This window comes from Myotis davidii, unplaced genomic scaffold, assembly GCF_000327345.1.
Source record: "Myotis davidii unplaced genomic scaffold, ASM32734v1 scaffold6, whole genome shotgun sequence".
In the NCBI taxonomy this organism is placed as follows: domain Eukaryota; kingdom Metazoa; phylum Chordata; class Mammalia; order Chiroptera; family Vespertilionidae; genus Myotis; species Myotis davidii.
Genome location: NW_006383011.1, coordinates 14240203 through 14256354, shown reverse-complemented (window position 1 = coordinate 14256354; position 16152 = coordinate 14240203). Strand labels below are relative to the sequence as shown.

Below are 16152 nucleotides of genomic sequence, written 5' to 3'. Positions count from 1 at the left end.
ATGATTCATTGGGTTTTAGCTCTTCCTCCTGTATTTTCTAGAGCACTAACAAGGTCTGGCTACATAACAGTCATTCAAATAAAGACTTTTTGAAGTGATTCAAAAACGTTGCAGTGAACAAAAACAATTCTTACATTTTTCATTGTAAAACAGTACCCTGTGTTATACCAGCAGCAGCCTCATACCTCTCATGTTTACCACAACCCTTGATTGCATCATTTTCTCTTGTGCTTGATTTAATCTCATGTTGCTCTATAATACTAACATGCCATACAGACTTGTAGCCTAGGAGCAATAGGCTATACCATATAGCCTAGGTATATAGTAGGTTATACGATCTAAGTTTGTGTATGTAAGTACAATCTATGATGTTCACACAACAATGAAACTACCTAATGGAAAATTTCTCAGAATGCATCCCCATTGCTAAGCAGTGCATGACTGTAGTCAAATTTATAGAAGCAGAGAGTAGAATGATGGTTACCATGGGCTGGGAGGAGAGGGAAAAGGGTATTGCTGTTCAGTGGGGATGCAGTTTTAGTCATGCCAATAGAAAAAGTCCGAGAGATCTGTTGTACAACAATGTGCATATAGGTAACAATACTCTATCACTTAAAAATTCAGTCTTGCCCTAACTGGTTTGGCTCAGTGGATAGAGCATCAATCTGCGGATTGAAGGGTCCCAGGTTCGATTCTGGTCAAGGGTATGTACCTTGGTTGTGGGCACATCCCCAGTGGGGGGTGTGCAAGAGGCAGCTGATTGATGATTCTCTCTCATCAATGTTTCTAACTCTCTATCCCTCTCCCTTCCTCTATGTAAAAAAATCAATAAAATATATATTTTTTAAAAATTCAGTCTTCTCACTAATTATAGGTATAGGTCAGTTCAGATTTCCTATTTCTTTATGATTGGATCTTGGTAGACATTACGTTTCTAGGAATTTATCCATTTCTTCTGGGTTAATCAATTTGTTGGCCCCTAATTGTTCACATAGTCTCTTCTAATAAATTTAAAAAAAATTTTCTGTGACATTAGTTGTAATGTCTCCTCTTTCATTTGTGATTTTATTTAAGTATTTTCCCCTTAGCCCAGCTAAAATTTGTCAATTTTGTTGATTTTTTAAAAAATGTAACTCTTAGTTTTATTGATATTTTTTTCTATTTTCTTTGTCTATATCATTTACTTCTGCTCTAATCTTTATTCATTTCTTCCTGCTAACTTAGGGATTAGTTTTTGTTTGTTTTTTAGTTCTTTGAGCTATAAAGTTAGGCTATTTATTTGAGATCTTTTTAAAAAAATGTAGGCATTTACCAGCATGAACTTCCCTCTTAGCACCACTTTTGCTGTATACAATAAGTTTTGGTATGTTGTGTTTTAATTTTTGTCTCAAGATATTGTCTAATTTTGGTTTTTATTTCTTCTTTGGCCCATTGTGTATTGTTTAATTTCTACATATTTGTGAATTTTTCAGTTTTCCTTCTGCTATTGGTTTCCAGTTTTTTCTATTGTGGTAGAAAAGATACCTTTGTGATTTCAATCTTAAATTTGTTGAGACCTGTTTTGTGGCCTAACCTGTGATGTATCTAGAGAATGTTCTGTGTGTGCTTGAGAAGAATGTGTGTTTTACTGTTGTTATGTGGAATGTTTTGTATATGTCCTGTATATCCACTTGATTTATACAGTGTTGTTCTAGTCCTCCATTTCTTTATTGATCTTCTGTTTGGATGTCCTATCCATTATTGAAAGTGGGATACTGAAATATCCTTCTATTATTGTGTCCCTGTCTATTTCTCCATTTAGTTTTTTAATGTTTGCTTTATACATTAAGGTGTATTAGTGTTGAGTTTATATATACTTTTAATCATCCTATCTTTCTAGTGAGTTGACCCCTTTATCATTACATAACATCCTTCTCTATCTCTTGTGACAGTTGTTGACTTAAACTTATTCTGTCTGATGGTATGGCTACCCCCTGCTCTCTTTAGATTTCTATTTGCATAGAATATCATTTTTTAGTCTTTCACTTTCAGCCTATGTTTTTGCTTAAATCTAAAATGAGTCTTTTGTCACAGCATATGGCTAGATCTTATATTTTTAAATCCATTCAGCCATCAAAAATGTTACAATTTTTAAGCACTTCTTTGAACTCAGTTAATCTATAAATCCGGATGCTTTTAAATAGAAGTATTTCTCAGAACTAAAGACCTTTAGTAACTTGAAATTTTCCCCTCATTTTTATTCTTATTTTTTCTTTTTTTCCTTTAACAGAGACAACACATCTGAATCATTGACAGGATCACAATCTGATTTTAAAGATGTGTTCTACAAACCCAGGCAACTGGGTCACATTTGATGATGACCCTACATTTCAATCTTCTCAAAAGTCGAAGAACTTCCGTCCAGAGAATCAAGGCATCTGCAGGCCAAACGGACTTAAGCTGAACCTTTCCACTCCTAAGGAATTTTCCAGTGGGTCTTCCTCCACCAGTAGTACCCCTCTCCCCTCTCCCATCATAGACTTCTACTTCAGTCCAGGACCTCCAAGTAACTCTCCTCTTTCTACACCTACCAAAGACTTCCCAGGAATTCCTGGCATCCCCAAAGCAGGGACTCATATGCTTTATCCTATTCCAGAATTATCTTCAAACAGCCCACTCACAACACCTGGAGCAGATTCTTCCTTATTGTCTACTACACTAACCTGTGTTCCCCATGCTTCCTTCCCCAATGATCACTCACGCACACCTCCAGCTCCCAAAGTGGGTCTTCCCGATGAAGTTAGTCCTCCACAGGCTGAAAGCCTGGGGTTCCAAAGTGATGCTCTTCAGTTTCAGTATTTTCAGGAGGACTGTGCCTTTTCAAGTCCATTTTGGAAAGAAGAAGGCAGTGCTTCCCAGTTCACCTTTGACCCTCCAGGAAGCAGAAAGGGATTCCCATCAAGAGACAAAGAAATGCCCATTGATCAAAAAAGCTTAAATCAGTGTTCACTCAACTACATCTGTAAGAAGCTTGAACATCTCCAATCAGCTGAGGACCAAGACTCCTTTGGAAGTTTGTCTATGCAGTGTCTGTATGCTGAAGATACAGGCTCTTCCTTTGTCCCCCACACCCTCTTCAGGAGTCAGCCCAAACCTGGATGGTCTTTCATGCTGAGAATTCCTGAGAAGAAGAACATGATGTCTTCCCGTCAGTGGGGACCAATTTTTTTAAAAGTCTTACCTGGAGGAATTTTGCAAATGTATTATGAGGAGGGGTTAGAAAAACCATTTAAAGAGTTACAGCTTGATTCACAGTGCAGGCTTTCTGAACCCAAACTTGAGAACTTCAGTGTGGCAGGAAAAATCCATACTGTGAAGATTGAACATGTGTCTTACACAGAAAAAAGAAAGTACCATTCTAAGACAGAAGTAGTTCACGAGCCAGACATAGAGCAGATGCTAAAGTTGGGATCCACAGAGTACCATGACTTCCTCGACTTTCTGACTACTGTGGAGGAGGAGCTGCTGAAGCTGCCAGCTGTTTCAAAACCAAAAAAGAACTATGAGGAACAAGAAATTTCCCTTGAGATTGTGGACAACTTTTGGGGTAAAATCACTAAAGAAGAAGGGAAATTGGTTGAAAGTGCGGTGATAACTCAGATCTGTTGCCTCTGCTTTGTGAATGGGAACTCGGAATGCTTCTTAACATTGAATGATCTTGAGCTGCAGAAGCGAAATGAACACTATTTTGAAGTAGACCCAGAAAAGAAGGGGATTGATATTCTTGAATACCATTTTCATAAGTGTGTGAAAGCACAAGAATTCGAGCAATCAAGAATCATTAAGTTTGTACCTCTGGATGCCTGCCGGTTTGAGCTGATGCGTTTCAAGACGTTGTATAATGGGGAAGACCTTCCCTTTTCCCTGAAGTCTGTAGTGGTTGTCCAGGGGGCATATGTGGAGCTTCAGGCCTTTGTCAACATGACCCCATTGCTTCCGAAATCATCCCATGCCAATTCCTTGAGGTCCTGTGACAACATAATGATACACTTTCCTGTCCCGTCGCAGTGGATCAAGGCTCTCTGGACCATGAACCTCCAGAGGCAGAAGTCCCTGAAAGCCAAAATGAACCGCCGGGCATGTCTGGGGAGTTTACATGAACCCGAATCTGAACCTGTCATACAGGTCACTGTGGGGTCAGCAAAATATGAGAGTGCCTACCGGGCCGTGGTATGGAAGATAGATCGGCTTCCTGATAAACATTCAAGTAAATATTCAACACCTCAAGTTGATTTTCATGTGAAACAGCCTCAATGTTTTCACCCTACTTAGATTGAAATGAGGTTGAGACAGATGGTAACTTCGGTCAGCTGAGGACATGCTTATACATTGCTGGGTGGGAGATGGGACATTTAGTTAAACAGCCGGCTTTTTTCATTCTTTTGTGCCAGTTTCTGCCAGATCAGTTTAATTTTAAATATATATAAAATATTAGTCTAGGCTAGGATTTAGTTGTACATGGTGGCACACAGGGAACACTTATAGTTGACTTCTTGACATTAAATTCCCTAATTAATCTTTAAAGATCTACATCCATGAGTTTACCTGAGCATTTTCATTTTCTTATCTTTCTTCTTCCTTGCGTTTTCCTCTGGGCCTTTCACTGGGGAGGTGAGAGATGGGTGAGGAAATTCAGAAGAGGAGCCCCCAAAACAATGACAGGTTACCTGTGAGCCTTGGGGTTAGGGAGAGGATGGGAGGAGGCCAGGATCTCTGGCTTTGGGGAATAGGTGGACAGTGGTGCCATTAGCTGATAGCCGAGGATTCTGTCATCACTCTTGCTTTTAAAATCTGTCTGTTTCCAAGCCCTGTCTGCTTGTCAGAGACCATAGAATCATTAGAGCTTTAAAGACATCATACCCACATTTAGTCTCTATCCCAACATGACTCTCTGGTGGGGGGAGGCCCAGGTATGGGCGCTGATAAAAGGCTCTCCCAGGCAGCTAGTGTTGAGAACTACCGACCTGTGGAACATATTATGGTCCCCTAGGCAGAGAACGTCCCTCCCTGTGCTGTCTATTCCTACGTCTATAGAGAGAGCTCTGTTATTACTGTTGTACCTGTTTTTACTAGCAGTTGAGCTTGCAAAGAACAATTACAAGAGTGGGTTTTCCCAGAGAGGTGGCTGGACTTGATCTTGGCCTTCGGGAATTCTTTTTGAAGACTCTCATAGCACCAGGCCCACACAGAACGCATTTTACAAGCGTTCCAGTGATAATTTACTGAACAAATCCTTTAGGTTCAAAGCTGCTTTGTTCAGATCAGCTCTGTGTGCAAAGAGGAGACCTAGGGAAAAGGCCAATGGAGTGTGTCAGGTAGAAGGTGGGCAGGAGGTGGCTCTGAAGTGGGTGGCATCCTGTGGTCCAGTCTTGTGGCTTCACCATTGTGGGGGTGGGGGAGGAAACGCAAAGAGTGAGAGGGTGCCTGGAAGCTTGCCTCTGGAGGAGGGAAGTATAGAAATAGGTTGGGGTGGAGGGGAAATTTTTGTCTAAGGCAGTACTTCTCACACTTTTTGTGTGTACATGAATCACCTTGTTCAAATGTAGATTGTGATTCAACATGTGGGGCCTGATAACTGTTCTCAGGTGATACCAATGCTGTTGCCCTCGGACAACGTGTAGAATAACAGAGTCTTAGGGTACATCTCCACTTTTCTATATGATTTTTAAAGCAATTGGGTGTCTAGAGAACAGCAGATTTTTAAAGTCTTTAAAACATTACCTCTTCCAAACTAGTTTCTGAAAAATCTACACTGTTAGAAAAAAATATTTTGAAATGGAAAATGAAAGAGAATATAAGAACTACTCTACTAGGTACTAATTAAAAAATTGATGCCTTTCCTTCTGTGGAATTTTGAGATCAGGATTGACTTCATTTCACTTACATGTGATTTCAAGGGAGGTGGGATGGGCTGCTGGCCCTTTAAATGTGTCTTCTAGCATGTCAATGCTTAATATTTCTTTTAACAGTGGGCAGGTCTTTCATTTTACAACAGAAGTTGGCCTTGGGCAGGTAGCGCAGATAGTTTATTCAGACAAAGATGTGAATGACAGCAAAGGAACAGAGGAGCCTTTCCTGCGGACAGGCTTTGGTGGGGGGTTGGGAGGTCGGTGGGAGGAGTGCAGGATTGGGAAACAGGTGGGTGGGGAGAGAAAGGAAGAAGAGGAAAAGATGAGAACATTAATTAGCCAGAGGAGGTGCGGATGGTGGCATAGAATTAGAAAGTAGAGTGGAAATGGTGGAGGGTCAATTAACAAACATATCCATCTCTACCTTCCCAATTTGCCTTTACTTTTTCTCTTTGCTCTCTGTCACCAGCACATTGGTTGCTTTTCTCCTCCTCCACTTCTATCATTCTCTTGCCATTCATATCTTCCAACTTGCAACAGTTCTGTTTCAGATGTGAAATGTTTTGGTTTAAGAAGGACCAGATATCTACTGGACCTTAGAAGATACTGTAATTTGCATTCCCTTTGCTGAGAAAGTTCTGGTGAGAGATTAGCAATTTCCAAAGCCCGAGAGTGCCCCCTGCTGGTCAGTACTGAGATAAATAACATGATTTTCCTTTTTTTCTTTTTTTTTTTTTTTTGTGTGTGTAAATTCATCAAATACCGATTGAGCCACAAATGTGCCAGACATTGTCCTAGGGACAGACATGATACCTCTCCTCACAGAGACCAAAGTCTAAAGGAGGAGTATGTTATTAAACATTGTAGAGTATTTAGAGTTTTTAAAAGCCAAGGAAAATATGCCAGAAAGCTTAAAAGAACAATTGCTCTCCTTTACCTTTTACCAGTTTTTAAGACAAAAAAGCACAAAGGTTTTGTTTCTAACATTTTTTGGAGTACTAGGTCTTCAACTTTGGTAATATTGATTGCAGGAGATTCCAAAATTTTTTTTCCCCTTTAAAATGTGACTATCTAATTAGATAACCTCCAATATAATTTTCAGCTCTAAAAATGTAGAATTCACAGTCACTTCCTTAGCAAAATTATAGTAATTAAATAATATTATATTTATAATCGAATAGGACTTTACAAAGTAATCATCCCAGAATATATCCCCCACTTGTATCTATACCACTATAGTATACCATGGTTTTAGTGTCTAGGTTTGCTGATTGTTTTGTTTAATCCTCATAACAATCCTGTAAGGTTTATGTTGTTATTATCAGCACCATCACTCCCATTTTCATATGGGGAAACTGAGGCTCAGAGAGATCAAGTAATTTGCCAAGGATTACACAGCTATTAAGTAGCAGAGCTGGGACTGGGCTTTGGGCAACCTGGGTCCAGTGTTTGTGTTCTTCACCACTGTGTGTCATAATGGACATTAGAGTTCCTGAGTTAAGTTTAAATGAACTTACTGTGTCTGCACTTCAGGCAGAAGACTAGAAACAAACGGTAATGGATGGTGGACTCTCCCCTGAGTGTGTGTGTGTGAATAAAGTTATCACTTGCCTGCAGTGATCTGGGTAGCTTAGAGCACCTCAGAGGCCACTGTGGTCCTACCTTGCATGTAAGTGGTGGAGGTGGCTAACGAGCCTCTGGTGGTTAATGGATTGACGACTTCTCAAGGCCTTTTACAGCCTTAGAATTCTATTAGTCTCTCTACAAGAAACAGATTGTAAGGGATGAAAGGCAATTTATCTTTTAAGAATTAAGTGAAATCCTTTAAACTCTTGTTTTTTGTGCCTAAAGCTATATTCTGATGGAAATGCTATTTCGGAAGCTATGTCAGTGCTACAGTAATTTAATCTGGCTTTGAAATTACTGTCACCTCATACATTTATTTAAGGTCAGATAGCTGCATTGGATATGTAGATGCTGTGGAAAATGCAACAGAATCACTGTTACTACAGTGATTACAATGGAAATATTTTTTACTCCGTTATCTCTCTCTCTCTCTCTCTCTCTCTCTCTCTCTCTCTCACACACACACACACACACACACACTCACACACTCACAAACATTATATGACTACACTTAAATTTTTGCATTTATCTGATATCCCTAGGTCTGGCACAAAGCCTGGCTGGCATAGAGTAGATGCTCAATAAACGACACATTGAATTAAGTGAAAACAAAATTAGAAACAGTCAAAGCCAATATGCCCATCTCTACACTGCATGTCTGTTTTCATCAAAGCTTTAAGAAGGGTGAGTGGAAATGTACTAAAATATAATCTGTTCTACTGAAAAAGGAATTTTTGGCCTAAAATAGTTCCTGAAATGTAATACAATTTCATTAAATTTAACTTAAAAAAATCAGAATTATTTTATAATGTGACCTAATTTGGATAGCTTATCTTTGCATTAACTATCAATAAGAGTAGTAAGAAAATGAATAAATTAAGAATTATTATAAGAGCTCATTTAGTCTACTTAAGCAAGTTTTGTTGGTTTTTTTTTTTTTTTACAAATCCTACATACGTTGTAGAAAGTCATGTTATTTACCTCAGTACTTTTTATAAATCCTACACATATTAAGTAAAAGATACTATCTTTTAATTAAAAGAAACTTAATATACTTCAACTGAAAACATTTTTAGGAGTTCATATATACATGTATACAATAATAAAGTTGTATTTATTTTAAAGCTAGTATTTAAAAATTGAAGATTTCCCCCTAGTTAACGCAGAATTGTAAATTTTGATGGTAATTTGCTCAAATAGAATTCACGCTGCCGTAGTGCAGAGAGGGATGAGTGCCTCTTACATTCAAGAGAAATGTTCAATGGCCATTGAAATACTTTGACTGACAATTTGATTTTTTCCTCAAGGTCCTGATCATCCCCATTGTTTGTCATACAAACTAGAACTTGGATCAGACCAAGAAATTCCCTCTGATTGGTATCCATTTGCTACTGTTCAGTTTGGGATGCTCGACACCTGTGCCTCAAGGACAGAGGTCAGGTCTCTGGGGGTGGAGAGCGATGTGCAGCCACAGAAACACGTTCATCAGCGAGCTTGCTACAACATCCAGGTACATCCCAAACCCTTAGGGCTTCTAGAGTTGTGACATGATTGCTTTTAGATATTTGCTTTGCCCTCTTACATGACCATGTATGGGTGTGTGTGTGTGTGTTTGACCTATGCAGACTTGATGGTTACCAGTGAGCCTAGTTTGTCCCGTCTCAGTTCTAGAGAATGTTAGGAGCCTGAGCACACAGTGTTACATACTCAATCAGCTCTCAATGGAAAAGAGGGCATTAAAAATGAATTCACATTTCAGAAGGATATTTATAACAAAAATCATGTTAGAATAGCACTTCCCAATATGTGTTCTGTGGAACATGTATCCAGGAAAAAAAAAAAAAGCTTAGGAATGCCATACTTTAAATTAACGTTAAATGAAGGCTCTGAGAGGTCCTTGTTAACCTTGACCCAGTTTCCTCCAACTTATTCATTATGAAATCCAGTCTGTATGGGCATGTGCATGTAAAATGTATATCAATATCTTCTGAAATGGTATTCTGTGAAGCACCCCTGGGGAAATGTGAAGTTACTCTATTACAACAATTTAAAATGTTCACCATCAGTGCTTCTGCATCCTTAGGCCAGATGAATTAAAGAGTGGCATACATTTGCACCTGTTTCTAAACTGGCTTTTCTTCTCGTCTTTAAAGTTAGTAGATTTAGACATAAACTCTGCCATATATTTCCCATAGTATCTTGAAATGGTGATGCGTCACTGATTTTGTTTACAAATATATCATTTTATTAGAAAATATTTCCAAAGTAAAAAACAAAACAAAAACGTAAACAGCAAGTAACAAACAGGTGGTTCTGTTTAGAATTTATTTTTCTTTTATCTTGCACATGAGTAGCATGTTATACTTTCTCATATCATTTTGAAATCTATGTTGCTTGAATCTCAGCTATGATTAATGTCATTCTGATTTTCAACTCATAAACACCAACTGGTGGTTTGCTAACACAGTAGTCTGTCAGGAGTTTTCTTCATTTTGGGCCACCTGTCCTGTGCAGCCCGTGGGGACCTACGCCCTGGTTCCCCTAGCAGCTGGAATTGCCGAGGCTGAAGAGAGCCCCAGGTCGCTGCGCTCTCCCTGGGGCAGCTTTCGTTCAGTGACTGGTGGATGCAGGGGTGTGAAGACCCTTTGCCTCAGCTTGGGTAACTCCACAGGGCCATCCTACCTTCGGCTTCCCCTGGGCATCAGCTGCAGCCTTTACTGTGACCTCCTTGCAGCCCAGCTTCTCCTCCTTCCTGTTCTGCTTCCTTCCTTCTCCCCCCTTTCCCTCCCCCACCAGGTGTCAACCCCCCAGTAGACCTTCTGCACACCATTCTCCATCTCAGAGTTTGCATCTTGGGGAACCTGACCTGTAACACTAGGTATATAAGTGTTATGCGTGACTGAAATGTGGGTCAAGTGCACACAGAGACTTCCTCTATACCTAGTTTTCTATTCACGGGGTATGCCAGTTTCACACAGTGTCGACGGACAGATCAAATTTATGCAACAGAGTCTCTAGTTTAACAGCATTTACTAATTGATCTGCATTGGGTGGCAGTTGGTTTCAAAATGTAATCTTACATTGAATAAGTATTTATTGAGCAATTTCTAAGTGCCAGGTGCTGCTCTAGATGCTGGGGATACAAGAGTGAATGAGATACTGCCTGTCCTCATGCAGCTTACCTTCTAGTGGGGAACAAAAAACAATTAGTAAGCAAATAAATAATGTAATTTCCAATAGTGACAGATTCTAGGACGAGAATCAAATGGGGTAATAGGATAGAGATTGATGGGGGCTTCCTTATCGAGAAAGGAAGGTCTGTGTTATCCCAGGTGGGCCAAAGCCTGGATCTATGATATGAGGATATAATTGATCACATGCCTAGCCAGAGGTCTGTGTTATCAATATATATTCTGAGTACATTTTTATAAAAACAATTTTTGACTTAGAAGAGAGGAGAGAGTTTTAGTTCTTTATAAGATTTGACCCTAGCGCAGCGGTGGGCAAACTACGGCCCGCAGGCAGGATCCAGCCCGTTTGAAATGAATAAAACTAAAAAAAAAAAAGACTGTACCCTTTTATGTAATGATGTTTACTTTGAATTTATATTAGAGTCTGTACTTTTGGGAAAGAATATTCATGAAGTTTAATATTCAACAGTTCACACAAACACTCCATCCATGCTTTTGTTCCGGCCCTCCGGTCCAGTTTAAGAACCCACTGTGGCCCTTGAGTCAAAAAGTTTGCCCATCCCTGTCCTAGAGGGAAGGATTGGGGTGGGGGAAGGGGGACCTCTGTTGCCCAAAAGGAGAGGAGGGTGCCTCACTATGGAAGGAGCATGAGGGAGTGGAAGGGCTGTGTCTTGTCCAAAGGGTGGTGTGGCTGCAGAGCATGCCTCATGTATGAAATGGGACTGAACAGGTGCTAGTGCTGTGTTGCATTTGTTAATGCTGCTCGTGTTTTTGCTTTTGCATAACAGGTTGAAATAGAAAAGAAGTGGATTAAAATCGACGGGGAAGACCCAGATAAAGCTGGTGATTGCATCACTCAGTAGGAGTAGCAGGAGTTAATGATGACAACCTACTTTTCAAATAGTAATCGCACACAGTTCTGCTACTGCCTGGTGGAAATGACTTCTGAATAGAGGGCTTAGGACAGCTCCAGTGGCTGGCTGTGTTTGGAGAAGTTTAGACCTGAAACTGAACAATCTATATTTTATGCTTTTTGATATATTTGTGCTCCAGGGGTTTGATTTAAAATGTGTCTATAATTTGCGTGATGTTTCTACTTCCTACTGAAACTCAAAGGCGCTGTTATTCAATGTGTGACCCAACAGCCAGTTTGGCTAAAGGGGTTTTGATTTTTGATTACTCAGTGGCTGATTGTTCTGTGCTTTGGATTACCCAGCTGTCATATTTATTACCCTCCAGTCCCCATTTCTTCTTGCAATGTTAGCACCTGTACTGGAGGGTGAGGCAATCAAAAAAACCCATAAACCAAAATACTTAATTTTCCCTCTTGCTCATCTCTGAAATGTGGGTCGGTATAGATGGATGCTAAAACCACAAGCTAAAATGGAGATGTGGAAAGTGTCTGTGGATTTGAATTATTTATCTTCCTGTCCTCTTACCACATTGCAAGTAATCATTGGCTGTGTATTTGGTACCTGTCTCCCCCCCCCGGTATTATTGTTTTCAAAATATATTTGTATTCTGGTGTTGGCTGCAAAGAAGCTATTTCTGTTGATATACATATTTTAGTACCAGTCACTAAGACCTATTGCCTTTTGCGTGGAGAGATTTCTTTTAAAATGGAATCCCAGTATTGGACACCAGTTAAAATATTTATGTGCATTAAAGATGAATTTTTAAACTTCATGAATATTCTTTCCCAAAAGCACATTCTCTAGGAATGTATTTTGATAAAGTATTATTTGTGATTAACATAAGTCTCTCTTGAGTAGAAGCCTAGCTCATGATTATTTTATGCTAGTTCCACTAAATTTAGAGCAAAATGAAAAACACTAGATCATTTTCCCTAGATTTTTGACATTTCTGTTCTTCGGTCAGCTCAATGTTTGGTTTCTAATGAAAAGCCAATAGCATTAGCAGTTATAATTCTGTTTATAACTTCCTTTCAGTATTTACAGGGAAAGGTCAAATTTTAAAATTCATGAAATCTATATTCTAGGTATTTTTTTAGTCTGAAAAACAAAGTCCTCCATTTGGTATTAACACGCCTTCAATTTATGTTGGATCTACAATGTGATTAGGAGATATTTTTCTCTATTTACTAGATTTGTTTTGAGTAAAAACTGACATAATAATGTTCTTCTAAACAACATTTATTGGTCGGCTCAGAGTTTATGTCTTATGTTTTATTTAATATTGTGTCACATTCATTGTAATCTGTTCCAAAACCAGATTAAAACGAACATGTATGATGGTTTGTATCAATCAGCAGATTTTATTGTTTTTCATTATTTTGCTGTAACAGCAAGGAAGGCAGAAGTTGACTGTTAAAATGAAGTGTTATTGCTCTTTTTAACCCCATTTGATGCATTGCTCATATTATCATATGCTTGAGACTCACTGTTGATGTATGGGAGGGCAAATCTGTGTGTGTGTCATTAAGAAAAATTCCACCATCTTTCCCCATCATCTGGGGCGGCACACTCTGGAGAGACTTCAATCTGCTCAGCGCAAATATGAAGGTGGCTGGGGGTGTTGCTGCTCCAGGTGCCAGCAAAGTTCGCGGGGTTAATGACTGCCATTCCTTTCAAATCTTTTTAATGGCATCCTGCCCATGAAGAACTCAGAGTCTGGTTCAGTTGGACTTAATGAATATTTACACCTCGGAATAATTTCAGCAAAGGGTTCAATTAATCGCCCCTCGTGCTTCACAGGTTGCCCGGTCTGTGACTACCTCACTGCTGGGGTCACTTACTTACCAGCCTTCAGCCTTCAGGAGCATCTCAAGATTAGTGTTGGAAACCTAGTAACAAACGCTAACTAAAGCCCAAATTGAGTCTCCGCTGCAATGCAAAGGTTGATGGCATTCACAGCGGGGTGCTATGGCATAATTGTTCATTTGCACATCTATTAGGATTCTTAAATATTCATTACTTGGCGTTAAATTAACATTCTGTGGAGGAAGGAGAGGCTTTTTAATACAATTCTTCTGACCTCAGAAATGACAGAAGGTAAGGTGTGACCACAGAGCCATAAGTGAAAAATTAGATAGGGTCCATTTAGACTTACAAATTAAGAAGTAAAATCTCCTTTGCTAGAAAGTAAATGATGATCTGAAAGACAACTGTAATAATGAAACCCCTTGCTTTTAAGGTTGGCAAGGATGGAAGAGAGTGAAGGAGGAACTACTCCTTTCTAGCGTTTTAGTTGGGGTACTTTAGATCAACCCTTTCTGAGTTTGACTGGTTAGTGGTCAGTCATTTGATTACACATGTCAGGCTTCCAAGGACTTGACCAGGTTCTGACTAGTTGTCCTGCTCTAATTGTTCAAGTCTGGTTGCCTTCCCAGTCAAAGGATCATATTAACTGTGGAAGTGAATTCATGGCTTGATGGTTACTTGATCAAGTACAGATCAGAATTTAAAGACATTTTTCTCTTTCTATGGGAATAGAAATAGTTTATTCATTTAAAAGGGTACGAAAAAAATACTTTTCAGCCCATAAAGATTGGATTTGTTTTGTGTGTTTTTTTAAAACCTGATTTATATATTGGACAGTTCTAGGGTTTAGTTACCTTCATTCTGAAGCCGTGCTTATGGTACAGCCCTTTTCTTGTAAATTCAGTTAGAAAGCCTTCCTTAATAATGATTAAGTATTATATCGTACTTAAAATATTACTTTATGACATAGCAACACAAATATAAAATAGATTGAGCCTTAACAATCGTGTAACAACGTATTTGGTAGATTGCATATTGGTTTTTCAAAATTAAAGATGTATTTCAAATGATTCTTGCTGTGTGGTGGACTTATATCTTCTTTTGCAAGGTCTGGGGCTATTTTTTTTAAAGGTGTGAAATCAATTTTAATAAACTTAAACAATTGACTCTGTCAGGTGAATGTATACTGCTTTACTATTAAGAAGTCAGTGAACATGGCATCTTGGCACATCCTGGAAAAATAACACCACCAAGCTATCATTTGGGATGTTAAAGGATAACTTTTAAAAGAGGATATAATCATTACTCTCCTAAAGAAATAATGTGAGTATATGCCCACGGTTTTACTTGTTAACTGATTGGGTATGTGTGTGGAGGGGAGGATTAAGATGTTGCAACTTTTCCAAGGAGAATTCAAAAGCAGAGAGATGTACATGAAATAAGGAATTCTGGAATGAATTTACAAATAGATGTAAAATGAATCTATCCGCAATGCAGTAATATAATCAACTAGAGGCCTGGTGCACGACTTCGTGCATGGGTGGGGTTCCTTGGCCTGGCTGGCAATTGGGGCTGACTGGGGCCATCTTACCCAATCCTGATCAGGGCCTTTTGGGGCGATTGGGGCCAGCCGGCCAGGAGGAGGGACCGTGGGAGGTTGCCCAGTTGCAGGAGGTTGGCTGTGGGAGCGTACTGATCACCAGGGGGCTGTTCCTGCATTGAGTGTCTGCCCCCTGGTGGTCATTCGGTCGACTGATCATAACGGTTGCTTAGGCTTTTATATATATAGATAATCAATTTCCCCTACTGGCCCACAATTAATTTGCATTTGTATGGACTTGTATTATGTGTATTATCAGTTTTCTAAAATATACAGAGTTGTAAAATAATGCAAAGACAATGAAAGGTGTTGATAACCTGGACAATTGAGCTACTATTCAAAATCTTTGGCAATTTTTCCTGACAACAGGACAAACTTTGTCCACAGGATAATTCTAAAGAATTTTCAAATCTTGGCAACTAATATTATAGATATAATGGGCATTTAAAACGATTTTTTTGAAAGTTTAGAAAGCTATTTTTATATAATTATATAGAATATATTTTAGATAAGATTGAGGGGAGAGGCTGTAAAAGATATGAAGATAAATCAGCTCTAAAATAAACCAACCTAACAACCTCTCTACCCACCCTTTTTATGAGAAAGGTGCTGTGAGGGGAGAGGGAGAATACATTTTTTTCCTACCCTTTTAAAGTTCTTCTAATCAACAAGAGAAAACCAAGTTTATTGCAAAAGTACCTACCAGAGTTGGGGTTGGGGGTGGATGGGGCGGGTTCCATAAGAATCTGGAACCAAGGACAAAAGGACAATTGGGGCAGTTGAGGTTTGAGCCAAGGATAAAGAACAGGGGAGGTCCTGGTTTAGAACTCCAAAGGGGAGGAGGCAATTCACATGGAGATGAAAAGCAAATGTTTGGTAAATATGTTTGCTGGATCATCTTTAACAGTGGCCAGAGGACTTTGACCAGATGGGCTTTGCTGGGTTCCTCCCTGTCCATCACATTCAGTTCATATCAAACTACAGTGATCTATGATGATAGCTCCCTTCTTGGAGCAGGTCCTCTATTTAAATAATTTTAGGCAGGGGGAAGGTTGAAGGTTATTCCTGAGTCTTTTCTTAAAAACAACCAGCTTAAAATAGTTTCTTAAAAATAATCATCTTAAAAT

At 39.2% G+C, this 16152-nt stretch overlaps 1 protein-coding gene across 3 annotated transcripts in view; it reads left to right on the top strand.

Annotated features, from left to right (window-relative positions):
- Positions 1 to 14496, top strand: part of LOC102753758 (stonin-1) — a 43371-nt gene extending 28875 nt beyond the window's left edge. For all 3 annotated transcript variants that reach the window (XM_006778617.2, XM_006778615.2, XM_015557931.1), the window contains 3 exons: positions 2270 to 4246; positions 8822 to 9024; positions 11494 to 14496. In XM_006778617.2, the coding sequence (XP_006778680.1) occupies positions 2317 to 4246; positions 8822 to 9024; positions 11494 to 11568 (2208 nt within the window). In that variant the 5' untranslated portion in view covers positions 2270 to 2316 and the 3' untranslated portion in view covers positions 11569 to 14496. The remainder of the gene's footprint in view (positions 1 to 2269; positions 4247 to 8821; positions 9025 to 11493) is intronic.
- The last annotated feature ends 1656 nt before the right edge of the window (positions 14497 to 16152 follow it).